Here is a 25426-nt window from a genome sequence, read left to right on the forward strand (position 1 = left end):
TTCTATTTAGTGTAAATAGAATATTATGAAGCAGTGAAACAAAGAAAATATTTCCTATGGGTTCAAGGATGGCTAATGCCAAAAGCAAGAGCCTCGGCTACCTGAGTACTTTTGAAGAAAATATTATTTTTGCCAATACTTTGGTGCAATTTTTAATCCTAATTTTAATTTATTAAATTAGGTACAAATATGTTAATATTAACATTTATAAGAATTAGCTTATAGTTACAAACAAAACAAATAATATAAAGTACTATTATTTGGGGAATTTACATTCCTCAGCCTTAAAAAAGCGATTGGTTTTACTTATATTTTAGGGTGTGTGAAACAGGAAAACCACCACAAAGGAACATTTCAACATTATATACAATGAATACTAGTGGATATATATATATATATATATATATATCAAATGTATATATCACTAGATATTGATTTTAAAGTTTGTTGACCAGTTTTGATTTCCCTCATCTGCTTTTTTTAAAAAACTACATACATATGTACACTTGGGTGGGTAACATAACACAGATTGACACTCATTCTTCTAAGTTTCTTATAATTAACAGGTTACTTAAAATACTTTGAAAAATACCCCCAAATTAGCTATTTTGAATTGACAATATAAGAAATAATCAAGGTTTTGTAAACCTATGTACCTTAGAAATAAAGAATTAAAACTAATGAAACGACTATTCGTGAGCCATTTAATCATGGGACATCTGTTGCTATTTATGAGTTGTGGAAACACTGTAGTGATCATATAAAAATCCTCAATGCCATTCATTTTATAGAATTTTCTAAGTTATACTTTAGCCTTTTCAAATGCTTTCCCCCAAATTACATATGCTGTTTTAGTTCCACTTGGTTAAAAATCTACCTCCACCCAAAAAGTCCAGTCAAAAAGAAAAAGCCATCCATCCAAGAACACACAATATGCACTGCAATGCATGATACACAGGTGACTGACTCATTCAGATCAGAATCTAATGGGGGGGGGGGGGGAATGCCATAATGCATGTTGTGTCTGCTTCCTTGTTATCTATTTAATGTTCCAAACAAACTTTATGTTAAAGGAGTATCTGAGCAACATATGGAGAGTGAGTGCTTGCTACAGCAGCCAGAAGAGGAAGATCACTGGATTCAATCCTGAAATTAAGAGAAAAAAAATCTCAGTCAGGCTTTCTGTACCCAAGTCACTATACCTCAGCAGTAAAGGACCCAAGCCACCCTGACCAAAAGAAAAAGGTAAGAGAGCTGAAGATAACAACAGTTGGAAATATTTCAGTCAGTAAAAACCAGAACCAAATTTTTTTTTTTAAAAAAAACCGAACATCTACCCAGCTGATGTGGCTGAGTGGTTGAGCATCAACCCATGAACCAGAAGTCACAGTTCGATTCCCAGTCAGGGCATATGCCCGGGTTGTAGGCTCAATCCCCAGTAGGGGGCGTGCAGGAGGCAGTCCATGGATGATTCTCTCTCATCATTGATATTTCTATTTCTCCCTCTCCCTTCCTCTCTCTGAAATCAATAAAAACATAATAAAAATATTTTATTAAAAAAAGGATCTGAAACCCAATGGTGAAGTCATGGGTGTAGGAATGCATCTCACTGACCTGCTGATGGACCATGCATCACAGCAAGAAATCTAAGAAATACAATATTCTATATAATAAAAGCCTAATATGCAAATCAACCAAATGGTGGAACGACTGGTTACTATGATGTGCACTGACCACCAGGAGGCAGATGCTCAACACAGGAGCTGCTCCCAGCCCGCAGGCCCCAGGCCAGCCAAGGCAGGTGCCAGCGGGGGTCCCCCGACTGCCCTGCAGGTCGCCCTGCAGAGGGAGGTGACTGGCAGCAGCAGGGGGCAGGGCCAGCTGGCGAGCAGGTGAAGTGGGGCCAGCTGGCAAGTGGGCCGGTGCCTCCCCCCATCACCCCACCAGTCACCTCCCACAGAGGGAGGCAACCGGCAGCTGTGGCAGGGGACAGGGCTAGCGCACGGCGGGTGCCAGCAGGGGCCTCCAATCGCCCCGCCAGTTGCCTCACAGATCAGCCCTGATTGCCGGCCAGGCCTAGGGACCTTACCCATGCACCAATTTTGTGCATCGGGCCTCTAGTAGTATAATATTAGGATAATAGTGTGCAACCACATTGTTTTGAACACAAAGGTTTCTATAAAATATAGAAGAAATAATGGAAGCATCTTAAAAATACATCTTACCACAAATAATTTACAGGAAAAGAAAAATGGCCAATAAACACAGAAACATCACTCATGTAGACTGATTCATGTTAGAGAATAAATAAATATACATACGTAAATTGTAATCAGATTTCATTTCTTAGCAAGTAGCCTGACAAAGATTAAAAAGTTGGTAACAGCCAATAGCAAGAAGTATGTGCTTCCTGCTATTTGTGATAAATTATTCTGGTACTTACTGGGTAACATTTACTATTACGTATCAAAATAACTATCAATATCTATCAAAAATTTAATACACATGCCCTTTAACCAAAAATTCTTTAAATAATTTATCCTATAATCTTCAAAGATTTTACTCATTCTAGCATTGGTTTGTAGTAGCAAAAGAAAATACATCAGGCCCTCAAATAATGTTCTTCCATTAAACAGCATCATTTCATTATAACTATAACTACAGGCCCAGTGCACGAAATTCATGCACTGGTAGGGTCCCCAGCAGCTGCTGGCTGAGTACTCCCTCCCTTCCCCCAGCCACTTGCCACTGCTGCCGCCAGCTGGGGCCTCCCTCCCTTCCCCCAGCCAGCCTCGCGCCCCCCACCCCCAAGTCAAACTCCTGGACAAACTCCTGGTCGAGGGGACAATTTGCATACTATGCTTTTATTATGTAGGATGAGATGCCACTGAAACTTAATTCTTATTTATATTAATTAGTATATGGTAAAACTGGTTTCATTATGTCATTTCACTTAAAGCTGCAGAACCTACTAAAGATGTTAAGTGAGAACTTACTGTTTATATAAATCCCACCGTAAAATGAAATGCTATACAGCTATTAAAAATAATGAGTTAGATCAGTATGTGCTTATATGAACAAATGTTCAGGATTTATTAAAAGGCAAGTTGCCCGATGATATAATAGAGTAGAAATTAATTTCTATTTTTTATTGTATAAAAAATTTCTGTCAGAAGAAACAATCCATTAACTGTGTTTGGGTGAAGCTGGCAAGTTGGGGAAAAGACGATGAGGAATTACTTTTCATTCTATGCCATAATGCACTATAAATTTTGGTTAAATGCACATTAGTTTAAAAACTACTTTAATTTTTTTTTAATAAAGGCATTATGCACAGAGAATCATCTATTGCCAATCTGGATGGTAAGGAGTAACATTAGTGAAAGAATTCAATTTGGTTTCTAACAAACGTTAGCTTCTTGTTGATGTTGGCTCTTTCTTCCTTCATAAAAACTGAATTAGACAAAAGTTCTGGCTTGTTTTAATTTCCTCAACTAACATTTCAAGAATAATTAACACACACACACACACACACACACACACACATACACACACACAATGGCCATAGGACATAAGGAAAAAGATCACGGAACATAATAAAAAGGGCTATACTATGCCTCCCAACAATTTATCTGTTCTTCCTTCAGTTAGCACTTTAAATAACTGTCTTCTTCCCAAGAATAACTACAGAGTAGACAGACATATAGATAATGGGGAAAGAGTAATAATATGTAGATAATGTACTACCATCCAGTGTGCTGCTATTTTAATCAGCTCATTTGGATGGTGGAGGGGAGGCTGGGAAGGAGTTTTGAACATATATGTAAATAAAAATAAATATTACTTATTTTTCCAAGACAAAAAATTTAGATTTAATTCATTTTTATCTCACTATATTCTCAATTTATTGTAATGGCAGAGGGGACAATGCACTTTAGACCAGTGGAAAACAGGGATATGCTCTTATGTGGTACAGAGCAACCTGAATAATAGTGTCCAGCTTCTAACAGGAAAAGACACTTACAAGAAGGCAATTCTAAGGAATAGCTCTTGCTTAAAGATAGCACAATGTGAAAGCCAGGAAAGAAACATGAACATACCCCAGAACCACTCCCAGCTCCTTGACATGAACACGCATCTGGCCCCTCAGGTACTCAGACAGCATTTTGCTTTTGAAGTACAGCTCCTGTAACCGGTCTTCAAGATGCATTACACACTGCAGTTAGGGGAAACCAAGAACCAGGTCAGAAAATGGTGTCCAATTCTAAGTGATGGCAATTTTGAAAGCATCATATTTTTGACAATTCTATTTAGTTACTCCAACATAAACTACAATTTGGAGCACATTTTTTAAAAAACTGAATTTATTGGGGTGACAACAGTTTGCAAAGCATGCAAGTTGCAGGTGTACAACTCAGTAAGACATCATCTGCACACTGCATTGTGCACCCATCACCCCAAGCAAAGTCTCTTTCCATCCCCATTTCCGCCCCCCTTTGCCCATCTCCCTTTCCCTTTGGCTATCACCACACTGTTGCCTATGTGTTACATATATGTTTTTTGGCTAATACCTTCACCTTATTTCATCCAGTCCCTCCTCCCCACTTCCCTGTGACAGCTGTTAGTTTGGTCCATGTATCCCTGCCTGTTTTCTATATTTTTGTCAGTTTATTTTTTTTCATCATATTCCACATATAAGTGAGATCATATGGTATTTGTCTTTCCCACAAGGGATCCAATTTCTCCACATCCTGGCCAATACTTTATTGATGTTATAAATATCCTATGGGTGTGAAGTGGTATGTCATTGTGGTTTTGATTTGCATTTTCCTAATGAGTAATAATGTTGAATATCTTTTTATGTGCCTGTTGGCCATTTGTGTATCTTCTTTACAGAAATATCTATTCGTTGTGTCTTTGTTATTATTGAGTTGTTAGAGCTTCCTATATATTCTGGATATCAATCTCTTCAGATATGATTTGCAAATATTTTCTTCCATTCTGTGGGTTGTCTTTTTACTGTTGATAGTGTCCTTTGATACAAAACAAGTTTTTAATTTGATGAAGTCCAATTTATCTATTTTTTACTTTTGTTGCCTGTGCTTTTGGAGTCAAATCCAAGAAACCACTGCTGAATCCAATGTCACAGATTATCCTCTATGTTTTTCTTCAGAGTTGTATAGTTTTAGCACTTACATTTAGGTTTGTTCAATTTTAGATGTAAGTTTGAGTTTATTTTTGTATAAGGTATAGGTAAGGATTCAACATCATTCGTTTGCATGTGGACAGCCTGTTTTCTCAGTATGAGTTCTTGAAAAGACTCCTTTGTCTTTGTCTTTTGAAAAGGCTCCCCAGTCAAAAACCAGTTCATCATATATGTGAGGGTTTATTTTGGGGCCATTATATTCTATTGGTCTATATGTCTGTCCTTATGCTAGTACCATACTGTTTTGATTACTGTTACTTTGTAGTAAGTTTTAAAATCAGGAGGTGTGAGTTTTCCTACTTTGTTCTTTTTCAAGATTGTTTTGATTTGTTCAGAGTCCCTTGAGATGCCATACACATTTTAGGTTGGGTCCATTTCTGCGGGGAAAAAAAGTCATTGGAATTTTTGATAGGAATTGCATTGAAACAATAAATCACTTTTGGGGGGTGTAATCATTTTCATAATAGCAAGTCTTCCAATCCTTGAAATATGGAAGATACCTTTCCATTTATTTATGTCTTTAATTTCTTTCAGCAACATTTTGTAGTTTCCAGTGTACAAGTCTCTTGTCTCCTTAAATTCATGTCTAAGAATTTTATTCTTTTGATGATATTGTAAATGCTTTCTTCATTTCCTTTTCATATTGTTCATTGCTAATGTAATGAAATGCAACTATCTTTGCATGCTGATTTTATATCTTAAAACTTTGCTGAATTCACTTATCAGGTCTATTAGTTTTTTTGTGGAATCTACATTTTCTAAATATAAGGTCATGTCATCTGCAAACAGAGATCCTTTTACTTCTTCCTTTCCAATTTGGATGCCTCTTGTTTCTTTTTCTTTCTTAACTGCTCTGGTTAGGACTTACTATGTTGAATAGAAGTGGTGAAAGTGGGCATCTATGTCTTGTCCCTCATTTTAGGAGTAAATCCTCAGTCTTTCACCATTGAACATAACATTAGTTGTGGGTTTGTCATATATGGTCTTTATCATGTTGATCTAGAGTGGTTTTTAACTATGCTATCTTATAGTTTTCCTAAGAAGAAAAAAAATCTTGAAAGTTGGAAATGGTGTCATCCATAAGAGGTTACCGGTATTATGAAGAGGAATCATCAAAGCCCTGGCATGACAATGAGGGTCCAGAATGCACTGCATTCTGCACAAAGCTTAGGGACATTTCATGTCCATACATTACATGATACTAATCAGGTACTAAATTATGGCTGCTGAAATCATAGAATATACTATAAGACATGTACGCATCCCCTTCTTTTTCTAGTCAGCTTGGGCTGCCATAACAAAATAACATATACTCAGTGGTTTAAACAGAAAATTATTTTCTCACAGCCTGCAAGTCTGAGATCAGGGTGCCAGTATGGTCGGGTTCTAGTGAGAACTCTTTTTCTGACTGGCAGACAACTCTTTGTCCCTGTGTCCTCACATGGTCGAGAGAATGCAATTTCTCTTTCCCTCTTCTTATAAGGACATTAATCCTATCATGAGGGCCCCATCCTCGTTACCTAATTAACTAACCCTAATTAACTTCAAAAGGCCCATCTCCAAATACCATCATCGCATTAGAGCAGCCGTGGGCAAACTACGGCCTGCGGGGCCGGATCCGGCCCGTTTGAAATGAATAAAACTAAAAAAAAAAAAAAAACTGTACCCTTTTATGTAATGATGTTTACTTTGAATTTATATTAGTTCACACAAACACTCCAACCATGCTTTTGTTCCGGCCTTCCGGTCCAGTTTAAGAACCCACTGTGGCCCTCGAGTCAAAAAGTTTGCCCACCCCTGCATTAGAGGTTAGGGATCCAACGCTTGGGACTTTAGAGGAACACCAACACCTTCTTTCAGGAAAACAATGATGAAGCTAACAGTAGTGGTTCAATGTAGGCACATACTAAATAGTTCAGTCACCTATTACAGTGCTCAAATTCAAGCCTCAGACACACTTACAAAATTTGGAGACAAGTTATGTTTATAAAGCTGAAGAGTGGAATGAAGCAGATTGGAAACAAGACTGGAAACCAATACTTCCTTTCCCAGTTTATTATCTGTCACTCGTCTCTGGCTACTGGCCACTTGCACAGTCCATTTATCCATATCTGCTATAATACAGACAGCTTCTGCTATTGGTTCATCCAACACTGGATGCTGGGGGGAAAAAAGAAGAATTCATCTTATAATGAGCAAATAAAATTTTCAAAAGATAATGCTAATGCAATGAGACAAGAGATATGGAATGCAAATAGAATAAACTAATATTAAGTTATGACAGCTACTGCCAATCATAGGTAGAGATGTATTACCAGAATTTTGTAGTCTTTAATCCAGAACTTGATTTTCACTGATCTTTTAACCATTTATTCATTCAACAAATTTACTGAGTACCAACCATGTGCCAGGCAATTGAAGAAAATGTTTTTTACCTTGAAAGAGCTATTTTAAAAATAGATAGGATGGAGATTGACATGAACAAGTCAATCTAAGGTTCTGTGCTAACTATCGCAACCTGTCAGGCATTAATTTGCTTGAACATCTCAGGGACCATTCCTTGATCACATGAAGTACCCTGCTGGCTATGTGCAATAGGTGTTTCTATTTTACGAAGATGTATATCCAGAGTATGGATACAGAAGTTAAAAGGAGACAACTCAACAGATACTAATATGGCTAAATGGGAAAAAAGTCACTCTGCACGCGCACACACACAGACACACACACAGATATTATACCCTAGTTACAATTTTAAAAATACAGATCTATAGCTAATAAAAAAAAAAGGATAAAAATACTCAAATCAAACTATCATAAAGATCTCTGAATAAGTATGGAATATTAAGATTATAAAGAACAATTTCTTTTTTTTGCTTTGTATATCTTTGTATTATTTGCATTTCTATCACAAACATTTACCTAAATAACACTTTTAAAATTAAAACATTTAATGCATAGTAAAAAGTATTTTTAACTCACATATACTGACAATAGGACCATAGGCACATAGCTGTGCTCTTGACTTTCCATAGCTTACACATAAAGACCAAAAGCAAATATGTACACAGTACCACTATCAGAAAGAGATGATGAGCCCTACAATGCTCAATACTTCAACATCAGTCTATCTTTGGAAAGGTAAGAATTTCTTCAACACTGGCCATATAGATTAGCAGCAATAAGACTGAGACACATGTAATAATTTGAAATACTTGGACCCAATGGCCTTTTTCCTTTCAAATGTTATGTTATTACAATTTTATAGTTAAGAATGTAAGTTTCCTCCCGGATAAACCCAGGTTTGGCACTCTCAAAGGATATACTTTTGCGCAGTTAATGAACAACTGCTTTGAATAAATCTTTTTGTTTGATGCTAAGGAAACAAAAAAAAATGAAGCTCACAGTCTTATGAGAAAGATAAATAGAAATACACCTGGCTATAAAAAGACATGTATAGCCCAGCCATTGACCTGGATTGGGCGTAGACCTATGAACCAGGAGGTCAGGGTTCGATTCCCGGTCAGGGCACATGCCTGGGTTGCGGGCTAGATTCCTAGTGTGGGACATGCAGGAGGCAGCCAATCACTCATTCTCTCCCATCATTGATGTTTCTATCTCTCTATCCCTCTCCCTTTCTCTCTGAAATCAATAAAAATATATTTAAAAAATTTTTTTAAATAAATAAAAAGACATGTAACAGATGAAATAGAAACCAAGTGCTGGGGTAGTATAAGAGGGCAACAGGGAGTTCTGTGTGACTGGGAGTTTCACAGTAGAAGGGTCATAGGGATAGGACACTGAAGTATGGCTAGGATTGCTGTTGATAATCGGGAGATAAATATGGATAATTCCCGTATGGATAACCCTTTGAGACAATGTGGAGGAACCTGGAGAGTATTATGCTAAGCGAAATAAACCAGTCAGAGAAAAACAAGTATCACATGATCTTACACATATGTGGAATCTAATGAACAAAATAAACTGTTGAACAAAATAGATCCAGAGACACAGAATCCTGGAACAGACTGAAAATCTCAGAGGGAAGGCAGAGGTGAGGGAGTGGGAAGAGATTAACTGAAGAACTTATATGCATATATGCATAACCCTTGGACAGACAATAGTGCGGTGAAGGCCTGGGGAGAGGGCAGGAGCCGGGTGAAGGGGGAAGGGGACAGCTGTAATACTTTCAACAATAAAGATTTTTAAAAATTACATATATGTATATGTGTGTGTGTGTATAAAATATGAAAGACTAGAAACCCAGTTACTGAAACAGATGGCAGAAGACAAAACATTCATTTTTTTTTTTACCATAGTGAAAAGGCTCCAAGAGCAATAGAATGGGACTACTAATGTAAAAGCCTTGCAAGCTTTGTAATGCCAATCTTGCTATCTGTATCTGTAGTAACCTTCGTTCATCTATTTTAGAGACAGTATGGCACAGAAGTTTAGAAGCATAGCGTAAGAACAGGCTTAGTTAAGATTGGGATTGATTTCTAGCTCTGCCATTACCTATCTATGTAATTTAAAAATCTTTCCATGCTATACCTGAAATATAAGAGTGGTAATAGTAAGTACTACAAAGGGATTATTTTAAGATTGAGGTATTACATTTAAGTGTCTAATACACACTAGGAACACAATAAATACTAAATGCTTATTACTATTACTATTCTTCCCTAGTAATTAGCAGGTAGCAACTCAACACCAAAATGCTTTGTCTTCAATAGGAGACAGTAACCCCACCCATTGTCAGGCTTTCAGAGAAAACACTGAAGAGCACCGTGTGTGGTAATGAGTACAGAGGAGAAAGAAAAGAGACTGAATGACTAAGATCAGGCGTAAGGAAAGACAAGAAAACACACAGAGCATTACAAGGACCCACATGGGATTTCCTATTCAAGTACTTACTCAGCACTCTATTAGGCATTGGGAGGACAGAATTGAAAATACAGAAATAGTTCCTTCACCCTGAAGAACAAATATCATCAACTGATATAATTTGTTTCTTCTGAAGCATTAAATTACTTTCTGAACCTTCTTCAAGTATTTATTTTTTTATATGTTGTACTACACTTACTCATTTACTTGCCTTATTTTTCTCCATTACTAAGTAAATAACTTGAGGTCAGAAACTATTCCCTTTTCATCTATATATCCCTTGAAGTGTTAGCACTATGTTCACAACAAAGAATGTCAGTAAATATTTGATATTAAAAGGTTGAGCAATATAGCTTTTTAAATATAAAGAATGTGAGTGTGACTAAGTTTTCCTGGATTTACCATAATTCCCCTACTATATAATAAAGCACTAAAATGTACAACTTTAATTTTCTACAGATATAGGTTTAAACCTTTTTGACTAACAATTAAGTGTCTGCTTGCTCACTGAGTCATATTTTCTCACCCATATTTTCCTAGATGGCTTTCTTCATTTCCTTTTTAATGGTTATTATGGGGGGTTGGGTGGGAAGAAGGAAAAGTTTTGTTAAAACAAAAACTAATTAAAGTGACAGATGGAATTGAAGGGAAAAATAGAAAATTCAGCAACAGTTGGAGACTCCAATATCCACCCTCAATAACTGATGGAACAACTAGACAGAAAATCAGCAAGGACATAGGCTATCAAGCAACTTGACCTGACATCTATAGAACACTTTGCCCAATAACTCTTTCAATGCACATGGACCATTCTCCAGAATAGACCATATGCTGGGCCATAAAACAAGTCTTAATAAGTTTAAAAGAACTGAAATCAGACAAAGTATTTTGTCTGACCACAATGGAACTAATTTAGAGAACAATAAAAAAAAATCAAGAATTTCACAAACATTTGGAAAGTAAACATCATGCTTCTATATAACCCATGGGTCAAATTAGAAAATACTTGGAAGTAAATGCAAATGAAAACACAACATCAAAATTTATGAGACTCTGCCGAGGCCGGTTTGGCTCAGCGGATAGAGCGTCGGCCTGTGGACTGGGGGGTCCCGGGTTCGATTCCGGTCAAGGGCATGTACCTGGGTTGCGGGCACATCCCCAGTGGGAGATGTGCAGGAGGCAGCTGATCGATGTTTCTCTCTCATCGATGTTTCTGACTCTCTATCCCTCTCCCTTCCTCTCTGTAAAAAATCAATAAAATATATTAAAAAAAAAATTTATGAGACTCAGTTAAAAAAGTGCTTATAAGGAAAATTTCTAGCTTTAAACGCTTATATTTGAAAAAAAAATGTTTCAAATCAATAACATAGGCTTTTACCTTAAGAAGCTAGAAAAAGAGCAAACTAAACCCAAAGCAATCAGAAGGAACAAAATAATAAAATTATGATAGAAAACAATGAAATATAAAGTGATTACAGAAAAAATCAATTGAGACAAAAGTTGTTTCCTTGAAAAGATCAACAAAACTGACAAACCTTAAGCTAGAATAAGAATCAGCAAACCTTTCCTGTAAAGAACCAGATAGAAAATATTTTTGGCTTTAGGAGATGTATGATCACTGTCTCAATGACTCAACTCTGCTGTCGAGGCAGAAAAATAGTCACAGAATACATAAATAAATGGGTGTGGTCACATTGCAAAAAAACTGTATTTACAGAAAGTAGGTGTATTTGTCCCATGGGCCACTGCTTGCTGATGTTTAATGTATGTGGGCCAAAAGTATCTACTAATGAAATCAAGGCATGAATGAACTCTTCTTTGGAGAATCCCCTACCTTTTTGGGAGGAAAAAAGAACAATACAGATTACAAAAATCACAAATAAAAGAGGGGACATAACCAGAGACCTTATAGAAATTAAAAGGATTATAAGCCGAAACCGGTTTGGCTCAGTGGATAGAGCGTCAGCCTGCGGACTGAAGGGTCCCAGGTTCGATTCCGGTCAAGGGCATGTACCTTGGTTGTGGGCACATCCCCGGTAGGGAGTGTGCAGGAGGCAGCTGATCGATGTTTCTCTCTTATCGATGTTTCTAACTCTCTGTCTCTCTCCCTTCCTCTCTGTAAAAAATCAATAAAATATATTAAAAAAAATAAATAAAAGGATTATAAGTATATACTATGAACAACTTTATTCCAATATATTGAAACTAACTAATTTCTAGAAAGACAGAAATCACCAAAATTGACTCAGGGAGAAAAAGAAAATCAGAATAAATATTTAACAAGAAATTGAATTAGCAATTTAAAATATTCTCTTTAGGGCCCTAGCAGGTTTGGTCAGTGGATAGAGTGTCAGCCTGCAGACTGAAGGGTCCCAGGTTTGATTCCAGTTAAGGGCACACGCCTGAGCTGTGGGTTTGATCCCCAGTGGGGGGCATGCAGGAGGCAGCCAATCAATGATTCTCTGTCATCATTGATGTTTCTAGCTCTCTCTCCCTCTCCCTTCCTCTCTGAAATCAATAAAAATATATAAAATATTCTCATTTGACCCTGGCTGAGTGCTTAGTTGATTAGAGTGTGGTCCAGACATGCCAAGGTTGCAGGTTTGATGTCCAGTCAGGGCACTTACAAGTAGCAAGCAATAAATGTATAAATAAGTGAAGCAACAAATAAATGTTTATGTTTCTCTCCCCCTCTCTCACTCTCTCCCCCCCTATCTAAAAATCAATCAATAAAAAATAAATAGGAGAAACCAAGATGGCGGCATAGGTAAACACCGGAAATTGCTGCCTCGCACAACCGCTTCAAAAATACAACTAAAAGACAAAACAGACATCATCCAGAACCACAGGAAGGCTGGCTGAGTGGAAATTCTACAACTAGAAGGAAAGAGAAAAGCACACTGAGACTCAGAGGAGGTGTGGAAGTGCAGAGGTACGAAGGCACACGTGGAAAGGGCTGGCAACTGCGGACGCGGCGCACATGAACCCAGACTCATACGGGGAGAAACTGGACTGTCTGGCATCAGGCAGAACTCGAGGGCGGCTTTCTCTCAGAGGTGCATGCAGCGATTACCGTGACACTGAGACTCGGGGCCTCTTAGGGTAGGTCTGGGGAGCAGCCATAGCTGCTTGCTCTGCCCTGTTGATCACCTGAGACCCTGCCCCACCCAACCTGTGCACAAAGGCTTCTGCATATGAAAGGCCTGGCCCTTTGCAACCTGAAAATTACCTAACAAACTGCAGCTGAATCAGAGAGACCCAGAACTTCCTAAAGAAGGTCCAAGGCCCCACAGCAGCTTGCATTGCTTCACAGCTGGGCCTCATCTGGGCACCTCCTAACCCCCAAAAAGGAAGGGGAATCTCTCCATAGCTCCTGCTGGGTAGCCTCAGGCAGAGGCTAAATTAGCACCTCCTTAGAGATCCAAGAGCCAGTGTACCCAGTGGTCAGAGTGGGACCATCCAGATTACAACTCCTCAGATCCATAAGGAACACACTCAGGGGGCAGACTCAGTGAGCACCAAAGCCCCACTGAAGCAAGTCTTGCCCCAGAAGGGTGTCTCCAGCACAGAAGTTCTCCCACTGCAGACACAGCTGATTCTCACAGCCAATTGGCCTGGAGGTCAATTCCTCCCAGTGATACCTACAACAATCAAGGCTTAACTACAAGACTGTGCACTCAGCCCACAAAGGGGTGCACCAAGAGTGTCCACCTCAGGTAATTGGGGAGGCTGAGCCACTGTGCCCTATAGGACACCTAGCACACAAAGCCACTCTACCAACACAGGAAAGCATAAAAAATGTGGAGACAAAGAAACAAGTCACAAATGACAGAAATGGAGGAAAGCAAACTACTGGATATAGAGTTCAAAACTACACTTTTAAGGTTTTTCAAGAATTTTCTAGAAACCGCTGATAAATTTAGTGAGACCCTCAAGAAATCTAGTGTGACCACCGATAAATTTAGTGAGACCCTCAAGAAATCTAGTGAGACCCTCGAGGTTATGAAAAAGGACCAACTAGAAATTAAGCATACACTGACTGAAATAAAGGATATTATGCAGAGTTCCAACAGCAGACTAGAGGATTGCAAGAATCAAGTCAAAGATTTGAAATACGAAGAAGCAAAAATCACCCAACCGGAAAAACAAAAAGAAAAAAGAATCCGAAAATATGAAGATAGTGTAAGGAGCCTCTGGGACAACTTCAAGCGTACCAACATCAGAATTATGGGGTGCCAGAAGAAGAGAGAGAGCAAGGTATTGAAAACCTATTTGAAGAAATAATGACAGAAAACTTCCCCTACCTGGTGAAAGAAATAGACTTACAAGTACAGGAAGCACAGAGAACCCCAAACAAAAGGAATACAAAGAGGAACACACCAAGATACATCATAATTAAAATGCCAAGGGCAAAAGACAAAGAGAGAATCTTAAAAGCAGCAAGAGAGAAACAATCAGTTACCTACAAGGGAGTACCCATACGACTGTCACTGATTTCTCAACAGAAACTTTGCAGGCCAGAACGGAGTGGCAAGAAATATTCAAAGTGATGAATGCCAAGAACCTACAACCAAGATTACTTTATCCAGCAAAGCTATCATTCAGAATTGAAGGTCAGATAAAGAGCTTCACAGATAAGGAAAAGCTAAAGGAGTTCATCACCACCAAACCAGTATTATATGAAATGCTGAAAGGTATCCTTTAAGAAGAGGAAGAAGAAGAAAAAGGTAAAGATACAAATTATGAATAACAAATACACATCTATCAACAAGTGAATCTAAAAATCAAGTGAATAAATAATCTGACGAACAGAATAAACTGGTGAATATAATATAATCAGGGGCATAGAAAGGGAGTGGACTGACTATTCTCAGGGGGGAAAGGGTTGTGGGGGGTGTGGGAAGAGACTGGACAAAAACTGTACACCTATGGATGAGAATAGTGGGTGACGGGGGTAAGGGTAGAGGGTGGGGTGGGAACTGGGTGAAGGGGAGCTATGGGGGGAAAAAAGAGGAACAACTGTAATAATCTGAACAGTAAAGATTTAATTTTAAAAAAAGAAAGAAAAAAAAGAAAAATAAATAAATAATGAGCATATTCTCATTAAAATTTTTTCTAGCTTTAAACACCTATATTTGAAAAGAAAAAGTGGCTTCTAGACCCAGATGGTTTTACTGATAAATTCTATCAAACGCTTAGAGGAAACAAACAAATAAAAGCAACAACAACCTTCCAGAGAATCTTGAGAGAAAGAGAAGGGGACACTTCCCCCCTACTCACTCTATAAGGCTAGTATCATTCTGTTTTTAAAGCTAGAGAAAAACATCACAAGAAAGCTATGGACGAATATCCCTTATGAATACAGACTCCAAAATTGATATAATCTAGTGATAATTGGATATTGGAACTCTCTACTCACTTTCATGATGTCAGATACAAACAAACAGTTATTAGAGAAAGTGACTGATTCAGAGAACAATGATTGTATTACACAGTGAAGTGTAACAAAAATATAAGGCAATTCTGGGTTCCACTGGTTAAGAGTTAATTCTAAATAAATTCAACAGCAGTGATGGTCACTCACCTGCACAGCATGGGACAAATCTGACAGCAGACACTGACGGAGCCTCTCATCACTACTAATTCCTTGAAGAACAAAGTCAGGCACATAAGACGAACAGTAGCCACCTAACAAGGACCTCCCAAAATTGGCGATGTTGGGCTGAACAGCACTCACTTCAATTAACTTTGACCTAGAAAAAAGGTCCAGTCAGATCCACAAAATACTCCTATCCAGAGAAGAGGGTCTAATGAACAACTTTCTAATGAGGTAAGCATAAATATTTCATAACAGACTTTAGGAATGCTGTCCCTTGTATAACAGATTCTTAATACAATCAGATTATGAAAACCATCATCCAAAACAAAGTAGTTAAATACCTCATAAATCCAAAGTTTGGTTTCTAACTTTTCTCAAGTATGAATCTTCTCCTTGTACAGTTAATCCAGAATATTATATACATTTCCTGTTTTCCTCTTAGTGTTGGCCAAATTTATTTGTAACAGCCATTTATTACCTTCTCAGTGATTCTCTCTCCCTAGTTGCCAAACTCAGCATAGGTTCCTTTTTGGAGCATGATTATTCACTCCTAAATGGCTTGAAAATTCCTAAGAAGTAAGAAGTCTCCTACACACCAACATTACTTTTCTCTACTGCCTCCACAAAGCCTTCCTGGAGTGCCTATAGGACTTAGCCTTTAATCTTTCCTATGAGTAATAGGACATGATAACTGAATCGTCCAGGACAATGATCTGTCTTTCATATTAGCTGCTACCAACTTTCAGAGACAAACTAAATAAAAGAATGGTACATATCTACATAAGGCCTATTATAGATTGAAACTTCCTACTTACCCAGGAAAAGGTATTTCCTCTTCTTCTGCCCAATCTTCTTGCTCTCCTCCATAATAACTGCTTACTTGTCTAGTCATATCATGACCTGTATCTTCACTTTCACTATCCCCAAGGGCACTATCTGAACTTTCATTTCTTGGAATGTCCCATTCAGTTCCTACAGCATTTTTTTTCTCTGAACTCTCTCTATCCCCATGGGGGACAAGAAGGGAGAGTGTACCTCTTTGATCCTGCTGAGGGTAGCAGGTTTTACATGAATCTTGATGAACTGCTTCTACACATTTACAAAGTTCATTGTTCTGTTTGCTATTTTTTGTACATAATCTTTTTGAAAACTCTAACATGCAGCAGTGTTCTTTACTGTCTGTACTTGTTTTAACTGGGATATCATCAATAGTTCTGGTTTCAATGGAATCATCATTAAAATATTCATCAAATAAGCTCATGCTTTCTGGGTCTGAATGATTCCAACAGGGAAGTTCACAGGGCTCTCCAGAAACCATTGGTATATCAGACTCTCTAGATTGGTCCTTAGTTGTTTGTTTAGTTTCTTGATGGAGATCAATAGCCTCTCTTTCTTCCTTCAGTGGTTTGGTGTGATGCCTGGTGATCTGATCCACCACAGCCTGACTCCTGAGTTCAGTATCTGAGTCAGGTGACATAGAATCCCCAATCAAGAAAGTAACCTTTGTCTGGGTTGCCTCACAAGAAAATGCAGCGGTCACAAGCTTATCTGGAGGTTTTTTTTCCAGAACCATTCCTGTGGATCTCAGCACCTTGCCTGCGTGATTACCAGAATCCAGCAATTCCTCACTCTGCCATGTTTCTTCTGCTGGTTCTAAGCCTGATTTCAACAATGCACATTTGTCAACTGGAGCAGATGCTGTGCAAACAATTGTCTCTAACTTGGTGTCAAGGCAAGCTCTTAATTTATCTCTGCACTGTTCAACATCAACAGCATTTTCTTCTTGGCAGTCAGAAGGAGAAATCATTCCACATTCATCTGCAATTCCTAGCAACTCCTTAGGGGTGTTTTGAATATCTTCCCTCTCTTTTCTCAAAGCATTCTCTGAATTTTGCCCAAAGAGTGGATGACTACAATATTTACAGTTACAATTAGGAGTCCTTGTTTCTTCTGACTCTTTAAAGAGCAAACTGCTTTTGTTTCTATGCATTGTGATAAGCACATATTCAGATTCTTCTATTTCACCTTTCTCTAGCGTGGTTGTAATTACTGTGCCTGGCATAACAATGGCTTCATCTTCTCCATTTTCTAAAAGATGGGTTTCTTGAAGTTCAGAGCATCTTATAAAATAAGTAAGAAAGTAAAGCAGCCTCTGGACCATGTCTTGTCGTTTGCCAACTACCACAGTTCTTGCTAACCTTACAGGAGAGCCAATAGCACCATACAAGTCCCCTGCAATGGAAAAATAAGTTAATGGACACATCCTTTACTCATGCAGCTAAGCAAGCTATTTTCAATGAATGGAAACCTACTCTTATTGTATGAGGGTTCGGGTTTTATTCTGAGTTCTTTAATAGGTGAGTAACTATTCAAAAGAATAGGATAAGATGAGTGGTCTAAATCAAAGAGAAAGATGAATGCAGGGGTTTTCCATCTTCCTCCTTAAGAAGTTGCTATGGTTTTGAAACCTCAAGCAAGAAGTCAGTTGTAAAAGTTGGATTTAATAAGAATATTTTGTGTCAGGCCCCAAGTAGAGAAGCAAAGCCCTCCATCTAGGTGGAGAAGTACTGTCTAAAATACTATGTACAAAAATATTCTGTAGCTGCATCCAATGCAGAGAAGGGAAGCACAATACCTTCTGGGGGACAAGGAGAGGAAGGGAGTGGTGGTGGAATGGACAGAGCTAGAGTGGTCACATCATACACTTCATCTTCCTTGATTTAAATCATAACACCAAACATTAATTTTTGCTACCCTAATCAGAACCCTATAGCACCCATGGTTTTAAAAGCTCATTTTCCTTTCCATTCTCTCAAGGGTTGGGGGCCTTAGGACAGACCAGAAAAGGCAGGAAGAGTGAGACCTATCCTAAGAGGAAAACAAAGGGAAACACATTTAGCCATGTGGTTCATTTTCACTTTTGTATCCATACTAGACATAAACAATAACTACATTATAAAAGGGGGCAGGAGTAACTAAGAGTTACCAATGTCATTCTATATTTATGCTATACCTCAACTTAAACCAAAAAAAGGTTTAAACACTTTAAAATGGACAATACAAAGTCATTAATTTAAATATAATTGAATTTTGCAAGTTGTTAGTATAAATACTTAAAACCTCTATTTAAATTTTATAAAAGCTTCACACCTTTTAAAGGAACGAACACATATTAAGTCTCAAATAAAGGTATGCTACAAACAGTATTATGCTAAATTTTCTTTTTTAAGCTAAGACACTGGCCCTAATACCATCATGCCACTATTCAAAGCTATTCCCAAGGCTCCCACTAATTACTAAATAAATTGAACTACTTTGGCATGGCAACTGAGTCTTTCATGACTATTTCCACTTTACTTCTACAGGTTACCTTCTTATGCACCCAAAGTCCCATTTAAAGTAGACTACTTAAACTGAATATGCTCAGAACTTTCAACACCTAGACCCCTTTACTCATGTTATTTTTGTTCCTTTCCTTCTGTATTTTTATCAGTCCAAAGCTACCAACCCAATCATCTTCCCTTGGGCAAAAGTTTCCCCAACTGAACTCCCACTGAATTTTTTATTTCTCTTATAGTTGCTTTTTGAATTATCATTATTGCTCACATATTCATTACCTATAGAATAATACTGTCAACTTCTTGAGGGTAAGACCAGATATAATTTTATACCCTCCAATGTTCTTTGCTCTTTGCACAGAGCCTTAGATATATCATGTACTCAATATATAACTATAGAAGTGAAAATAGGTTTGAAATGTCCCCCCCAAAAATGATACTGAATCATGTGATTTGAAAAAAGGAGTTATTAACCATACAACAGAAAACTACTCAGCATTAAAAAAGGATGAACTATTAATAAATAAAAGATAGGTGAATCTCAAAATAATTAAACAAAAGCATATACTACTATGACTCTATTTCTTTAAAACTCTAGCAAATATAAACTAATCTATAGTGACAGAAAGCAGAACAGTGGCTACTTGGGTATATGGGACAGTGAACAGGAAGAGTGGTGAAAAACAGGAGGAAGGGCATGAGATAATTTTGGAAGTGATGGATATGTTCTCCATCTTGATTTTAGTGATGGTTTCAGAGACATATATTTTGACATATACATCAAAACTTACAAAATTATATACTTTACATATGTGTTTACTATATATTAATTACTCTGTAATTCAGTAGAAAAAAGGAGAAGAGGAAGGAAGAAAAGGAGGGAAGAGAGAGGGTGGGAGGAAGGAAGCAAGGAAGGAGAAAGGGAAAGAAGGGAGGTTGGTTACATGAATTAATAAGCCACATGACAATCTGCCTGGCAAGTTAATTTACCAACACAACCTAAAGGAAGTTTCTATGAGGTCACCAACATGTTCTCATCATATTCCTCCCCGATTACCTAACAGCAATAGAGTAAGGGTAGCTACATTTAACAGTCACTGTCCTAAGCACTTTCACAACTTTATGAAGTTTGTACTACCTATTAATTATCCCCACTTTGCAAATAAAGGAACTGTGATCCAAATGTGGCCTGCCTGATTCCACAGCCTGTGCTTTTTAAGCACCTTACTACACTGCCTTCCTAATGACTGTCTACTCATCAACTACCCCCTCTCTCCTCTATTAACCATTTATTCCCTGAGGCCTAGCACGAAGGGAAACATTCTCCAAAATTACTCAACAAACAAAAGTGGAACAATACAAACCTCTGCTTTTCAGTTAACTGGATTTACTAGATGTACCAGTTAATAATGTGGATTTTTTTCAATAGATGGAGTTACATGTATATTGATATATATGCGATTTAATATGTATGCTATTTTGCTGTATTGACAGCAAGCTCAAAACTTCATATATCAAATTTGCTGAAGGTGTTAACATCATAGATATTGTTATGCTTAAAAATGTCAAATTTCGTGCCAAAAAAAGAGCATTTGCGGGAGGTTTAATTCATTATTTTGAAGAAAAAGTTATCGTATACTTCGAGAAGCTTATGGTGAACATGTTCCATCTCAAAATACTGGTGAATGCTGCTTTAAACACTTTAAAAGTGATGATTTCTATGTGAAAGACAAAGAACGTCCAGATAACCGAAAAAGTTTGAAGACCAACAATTACAAGCATTATTGGATGAAGATGCATGTCAAACTCAAAAACAACTTGCAGAAAGATTAAACGTTGCTCAGCAAACAATTTCCCATTGTTTGCAAGCATTGGGAAAGATTTTAAAGGAAGGAAAATGGGTGCCATATCAACTGAATGAAAGACAAATGGAAAACCGAAAAGTCGTCAGTAAAATGTTGCTTCAACAGCACGAAAGAAAGTCTTTTTTGCATCGAATTGTGACTGACGATGAAAAGTGGGTTTATTTTGAGAATCCCAAATGCACAAAATCATGGGTTGATCCAGGTCAACCATCAACATCGTCTGCAAGGCCAAATCGCTTCGGAAATAAGACAATGCTCTGCATTTGGTTGGATCAGAAGGTGTGGTGTATTATGAGCTTCTAAAACCAGGTGAAACTGTTAATACTGATCGCTACCGACAACAAATAATCAATCTGAACTACATTTTGATCGTGAAACTACCAGAACGGGCCAGAAGACACAGCAAAGTAATTTTGCTTCGTGATGACGCATCATCACACACTTCAAAACCAGTTAAAGACACGTTAAAAGATCTTGCCTGGGAAGTATTAACCCACCCGCCGTATTCACCAGACTTTGCTCCTTCAGATTACCACTTGTTCCGATCGATGGCACACACACTTTCTGAGCAGCACTTCAAAACATATGAAGAAGTGGAAAATTGGGTCTCTGAATGGTTTGCCTCAAAACAAGCAAAGTTCTATTGGGACGGTATCCACAAATTACCTGAAAGATGGGGGAAATGTGTAGCCAGCGATGGAGATTACTTTGAATAAAGCACTTTTGATGTTCCTCTTGAAATTATCGTGTTTTCTTTGATTAAAAAATCCACCATTATTAACCGGTACACCTAGTATTGTACTATCATGCGTCACTTTGTTGACTCATTCTTTCTAGGCAAAGGATCTAACACAAACCCCCCTGAAGATCCTGAAGTTACTAGTGAACCAAACATTATCCTGCTTCCCTTGCTCCAACTGCAGCTCTCTATAAGGAATCTCTCTCTATATAAAAGGCTAATATGCTAAGTGTCCCTCCAACCGTCTGACCGATCGCTATGACGCGCACTGACCACCAAGGGGCAGACACTCAATGCAGGAGCTGCCGTGATGCGCACTGGCCATTTACAGAGAAATGGCACAACGGACCTGGCGGCAACAAAGCAATGCTCAGCTTTCCCCAAGTGGGATACAGGCCTCGCCACCACCATGGAGTGACAGCCCACCAAATTGCAGCCAACGCTGCCGAGAAACCATGGCACAAAATGCGGCCTACAGCCCAGCCCAGCCTGGAAACCGTTGCTGTGGGCGTTGGGTAATTACATCACGTAGCAATGCCCAGCTTCCTCTCCCTAGCGACTAGCCTCCTTGGAGTTTCTTCAGCCCAGGAACATGACTTGCTTTATAGCCAGGTACAAACATTTTATACTGTAAATCAAATGTCTGTAAAGCGTTTGCCTCATCTCATTTGATCCTCACAGAAATCCTGGAGTAGGTAGAAAGAACATTCAGTGGAATCCTATTTTCTTTTCATTAGCTGGAAAATGGAGATTTAGAAAGTTTAGAAACCTGACCTGACTGAAAAGAAGAAATGGTGGACCCTGAAAATAACTTCAGGTTTTCTCACTGCGCAGAATATAGTCAAACACTGCTACAGTTAAATATTTTACCCTTTGTTCTCCCTGCGTGATCTACAATAATAATCTGCTTTGTATTGCTATTTACTGCTGTGTTGCTGACAATTACCTGAAAGAAAAGTTGGGGTGCTTTACTGGGCTGGAAAAAGTTTAGTTATATCAGAAAGCAGGTCTAATTAAACAACTTTATTCTATATATAAAAGGCTAAGTTGACTCGCGCATGTGCGATACGTATAAAGCTCTTGCTGGTGCCAATCGCATGTGTGTGTTTCAATCTGTCATTGTCAATCATGAATTTGGTTGATACTTCTATTATAGAGAAAGGGCGAATAGTGATATGAAGATATTTCCTCTAATTAATTTCCTTTCAATGTGCACAAATCCGTGCACCAGGCCACTAGTATTCAACATAAAATAGGGAGGGGAGAATAAGACAATTCAGCAGATATGACAAGTAATGAACAGGTGCTTTAGAATGAAGGAGGTAAAAAAGAGCGCTTACTTCCTTTTCTTTTGGCTATAAAATAACTCCAGACAGTTGCACAAAAGTCTAAGTATAATGCATAATATAAAGGTTATTAGACTACATACCCAGCTGTGCCCAAAGTGGGTTATATGGATGAGTTTTTGCCAACATGTCCACACTCTGAGAGGAATGTTTTTCTAAAAATATTTTTATAGGTGGTTGTCCATTTGGCATGACTGTTGGAACCCAGGCAAGATGATTGGTCAGAACTGCAGTAATAAGTGCTGGCAAGAATCTGAAAACAAAATGCATCTTATCAGATTCCAATTTGCCTTCATGAAACCTCAGGTAAATACAGTGACAGAATAAAGCAAAGAGAGTACATATTCTCATATGGCCAAACAGCATACGAAAAGAAAGGGGAGAGGATAGGCATATCCGGGATAAAAATGAAAGTTAATTAATTTTTTGGTTGTGTGGGAGTCAAAGAAAATCCTTGAAATAAAGACAGCATTCACAAGGAACTATTTCTGATCGTAATTACAAAACAAATATGCGGTTTTACATTAAAAACTATGGATTTTTTTCAGTGTTTAATTTACACAATTTATTAACAAATTAACCAGGAGGTCTATACATTTCCAAAGTACTAAATGGGAAAATGAAGGAAAGCATTAAACAACCTACCATCAAAGAGAATTAAAAAAATTTGAATTACTCATGTGAATTCTGGGAATTTGATGAGAAAAAATATGATAAAATATCACTTTAAAAATGGATCACAGGGTCCAGCCGGTATGGCTCAGTGGTTGAGTGTTGACCCATGAAACCATGGTGGTCATGGTTCGATTTCTATTCAGGGCACATTTCTGGGTTGTGGGCTCGATCCCCAGTAGGGGGCGTGCAGGAAGCAGCCAATCAATGATTCTCTCTCATTGATGTTTCTCTCTCTCTCCCTTCCTCCCTTTGAAATCAATAAAAAAATATTTAAAAAACAACAACAAAAAACACACCCACCACTATTTTTAAAAAAATGAATTACTAGAATCCTGGCACTTCTTATATTGTTAAATTTCTTTTTTATAGAATAAAACATTAAAAGTGGATACAATTCACAAAAAATGGAAAGCTTCAGACAGTTCTGTAAGATGTCAGGACTTATAATTTCACACATAAGACATTTTTACTGTTTCTTATTCATAAAGTTCTTTGGCCTTTTTACATACCTTATATTGCATTATCTTTTAGAATTCATTTTATTAATACTACTAATATCTAATAATTACAAAGGTAATGGTTAATTCTTTTACTTTTATAACTGAGTTTGATTATAATTTGATATCTAGTTATAGTAAACTAGAGGCCCGTTGCACGAAGAGATTCGTGCAATAGACCTTCCTTCCCCTGGCTGCCAGCACCGGTTTTCCTCTGGCACCCGGGACCCAGGCCTTCGCAGCGGAGAAGCCAAGCCTCTTCAGTCTTCCGTTGTCTTCAGTCTTCGCTTGGGCAAAGCCTTCAGTCTTCGCTCCGTGCCTGCATATGCAAATTAACCGCCATCTTTGTTGGGTTAATTTGCATGCTCATCCTGATTGGCTGGTGGGGGTAGCGGAGTGACACCAATTTGCATGTTTCTCTTTTACTAGAGGCCCGGTGCACAAAAATTTGTGCACTGGGGGGGTGGGGGGGTCCCTCAGCCCGGCCTGTTCCCTCTCGCAGTATAGGACCCCTCAGGAGATAACGACCTGCTGGCTTAGGCCTGCTCCTGGGTGGCAGGGGGCAGGCCCAATCCTTAGGTGCAGCCCCTGGTTGGGCTCAGAGCAGGGCCGATTGGGGAGTTGGGGCGCCGCCCACTGTCATGCACAGAGCAGGGCGGATTGGGAGGTTGCGATGCCACCCTCAGTCACACTCAGGGTAGGGTCGATTGGGGGGTTGGGGCACCGCCCCCTGTCACACTCAAGGCAGGGTCGATGGGGAGGTTGCGGTGTCACCCCGTCACGCACAGAGCAGGGCCGATCAGGGGGGGTTGGGCCTCCATACCCTGTCACACACAGAGCAGGGCCAATCAGGGGATTGGGGCGCTGCCCCCTGTCACGCACAGAGCAGGGCCCATCAAAGGGGTTGGAGTTCCGTACCCTGTCACGCACAGAGCAGGGTCGATCAGGGGATTGGGGAGCTCCCCCCTGTCACGCACAGAGCAGGGCCCATCAGGGGGGTTGGGGAGCTCCCCCCTGTCACGCATAGAGCAGGGCCCATCAGGGGGTTGGGGAGCTCCCCCCTGTCACGCACAGAGCAGGGCCCGTCAGGGGGTTGGGGAGCTACCCCCTGTCACGCACAGAGTAGGGCCGATAGGGGAGTTGGGGCACCGCCCCCTGTCACACACAGAGCAGGGCCGATCAGGGGGTTGGGGCGCCGCGACTCTCACACTCAGGGCAGGACTGATGGGGAGGTTATGGCTCTACCCCGTCACACACAGAGCAGGGCCCGTAAGGGG

The 25426-nt window shown here is 38.9% G+C and overlaps 1 protein-coding gene across 6 annotated transcripts in view; it reads right to left on the reverse strand.

Annotated features, from left to right (window-relative positions):
* Positions 1–483: 483 nt before the first annotated feature.
* The window catches only part of FNIP1 (folliculin interacting protein 1), a 104719-nt gene continuing 79776 nt past the window's right edge, over positions 484–25426 (reverse strand). For all 6 annotated transcript variants that reach the window (XM_023763777.1, XM_023763775.1, XM_023763774.1 and 3 more), the window contains 6 exons: positions 23061–23230; positions 16505–17921; positions 15675–15843; positions 7169–7366; positions 4101–4216; positions 484–1146 (listed from right to left, as the gene is read on the reverse strand). In XM_023763777.1, coding sequence (XP_023619545.1) covers positions 1068–1146; positions 4101–4216; positions 7169–7366; positions 15675–15843; positions 16505–17921; positions 23061–23230 — 2149 coding nt within the window. In that variant the 3' untranslated portion in view covers positions 484–1067. The remainder of the gene's footprint in view (positions 1147–4100; positions 4217–7168; positions 7367–15674; positions 15844–16504; positions 17922–23060; positions 23231–25426) is intronic.

This window comes from Myotis lucifugus, unplaced genomic scaffold, assembly GCF_000147115.1.
Source record: "Myotis lucifugus unplaced genomic scaffold, Myoluc2.0 scaffold_300, whole genome shotgun sequence".
NCBI classification, from domain to species: Eukaryota; Metazoa; Chordata; class Mammalia; order Chiroptera; family Vespertilionidae; genus Myotis; species Myotis lucifugus.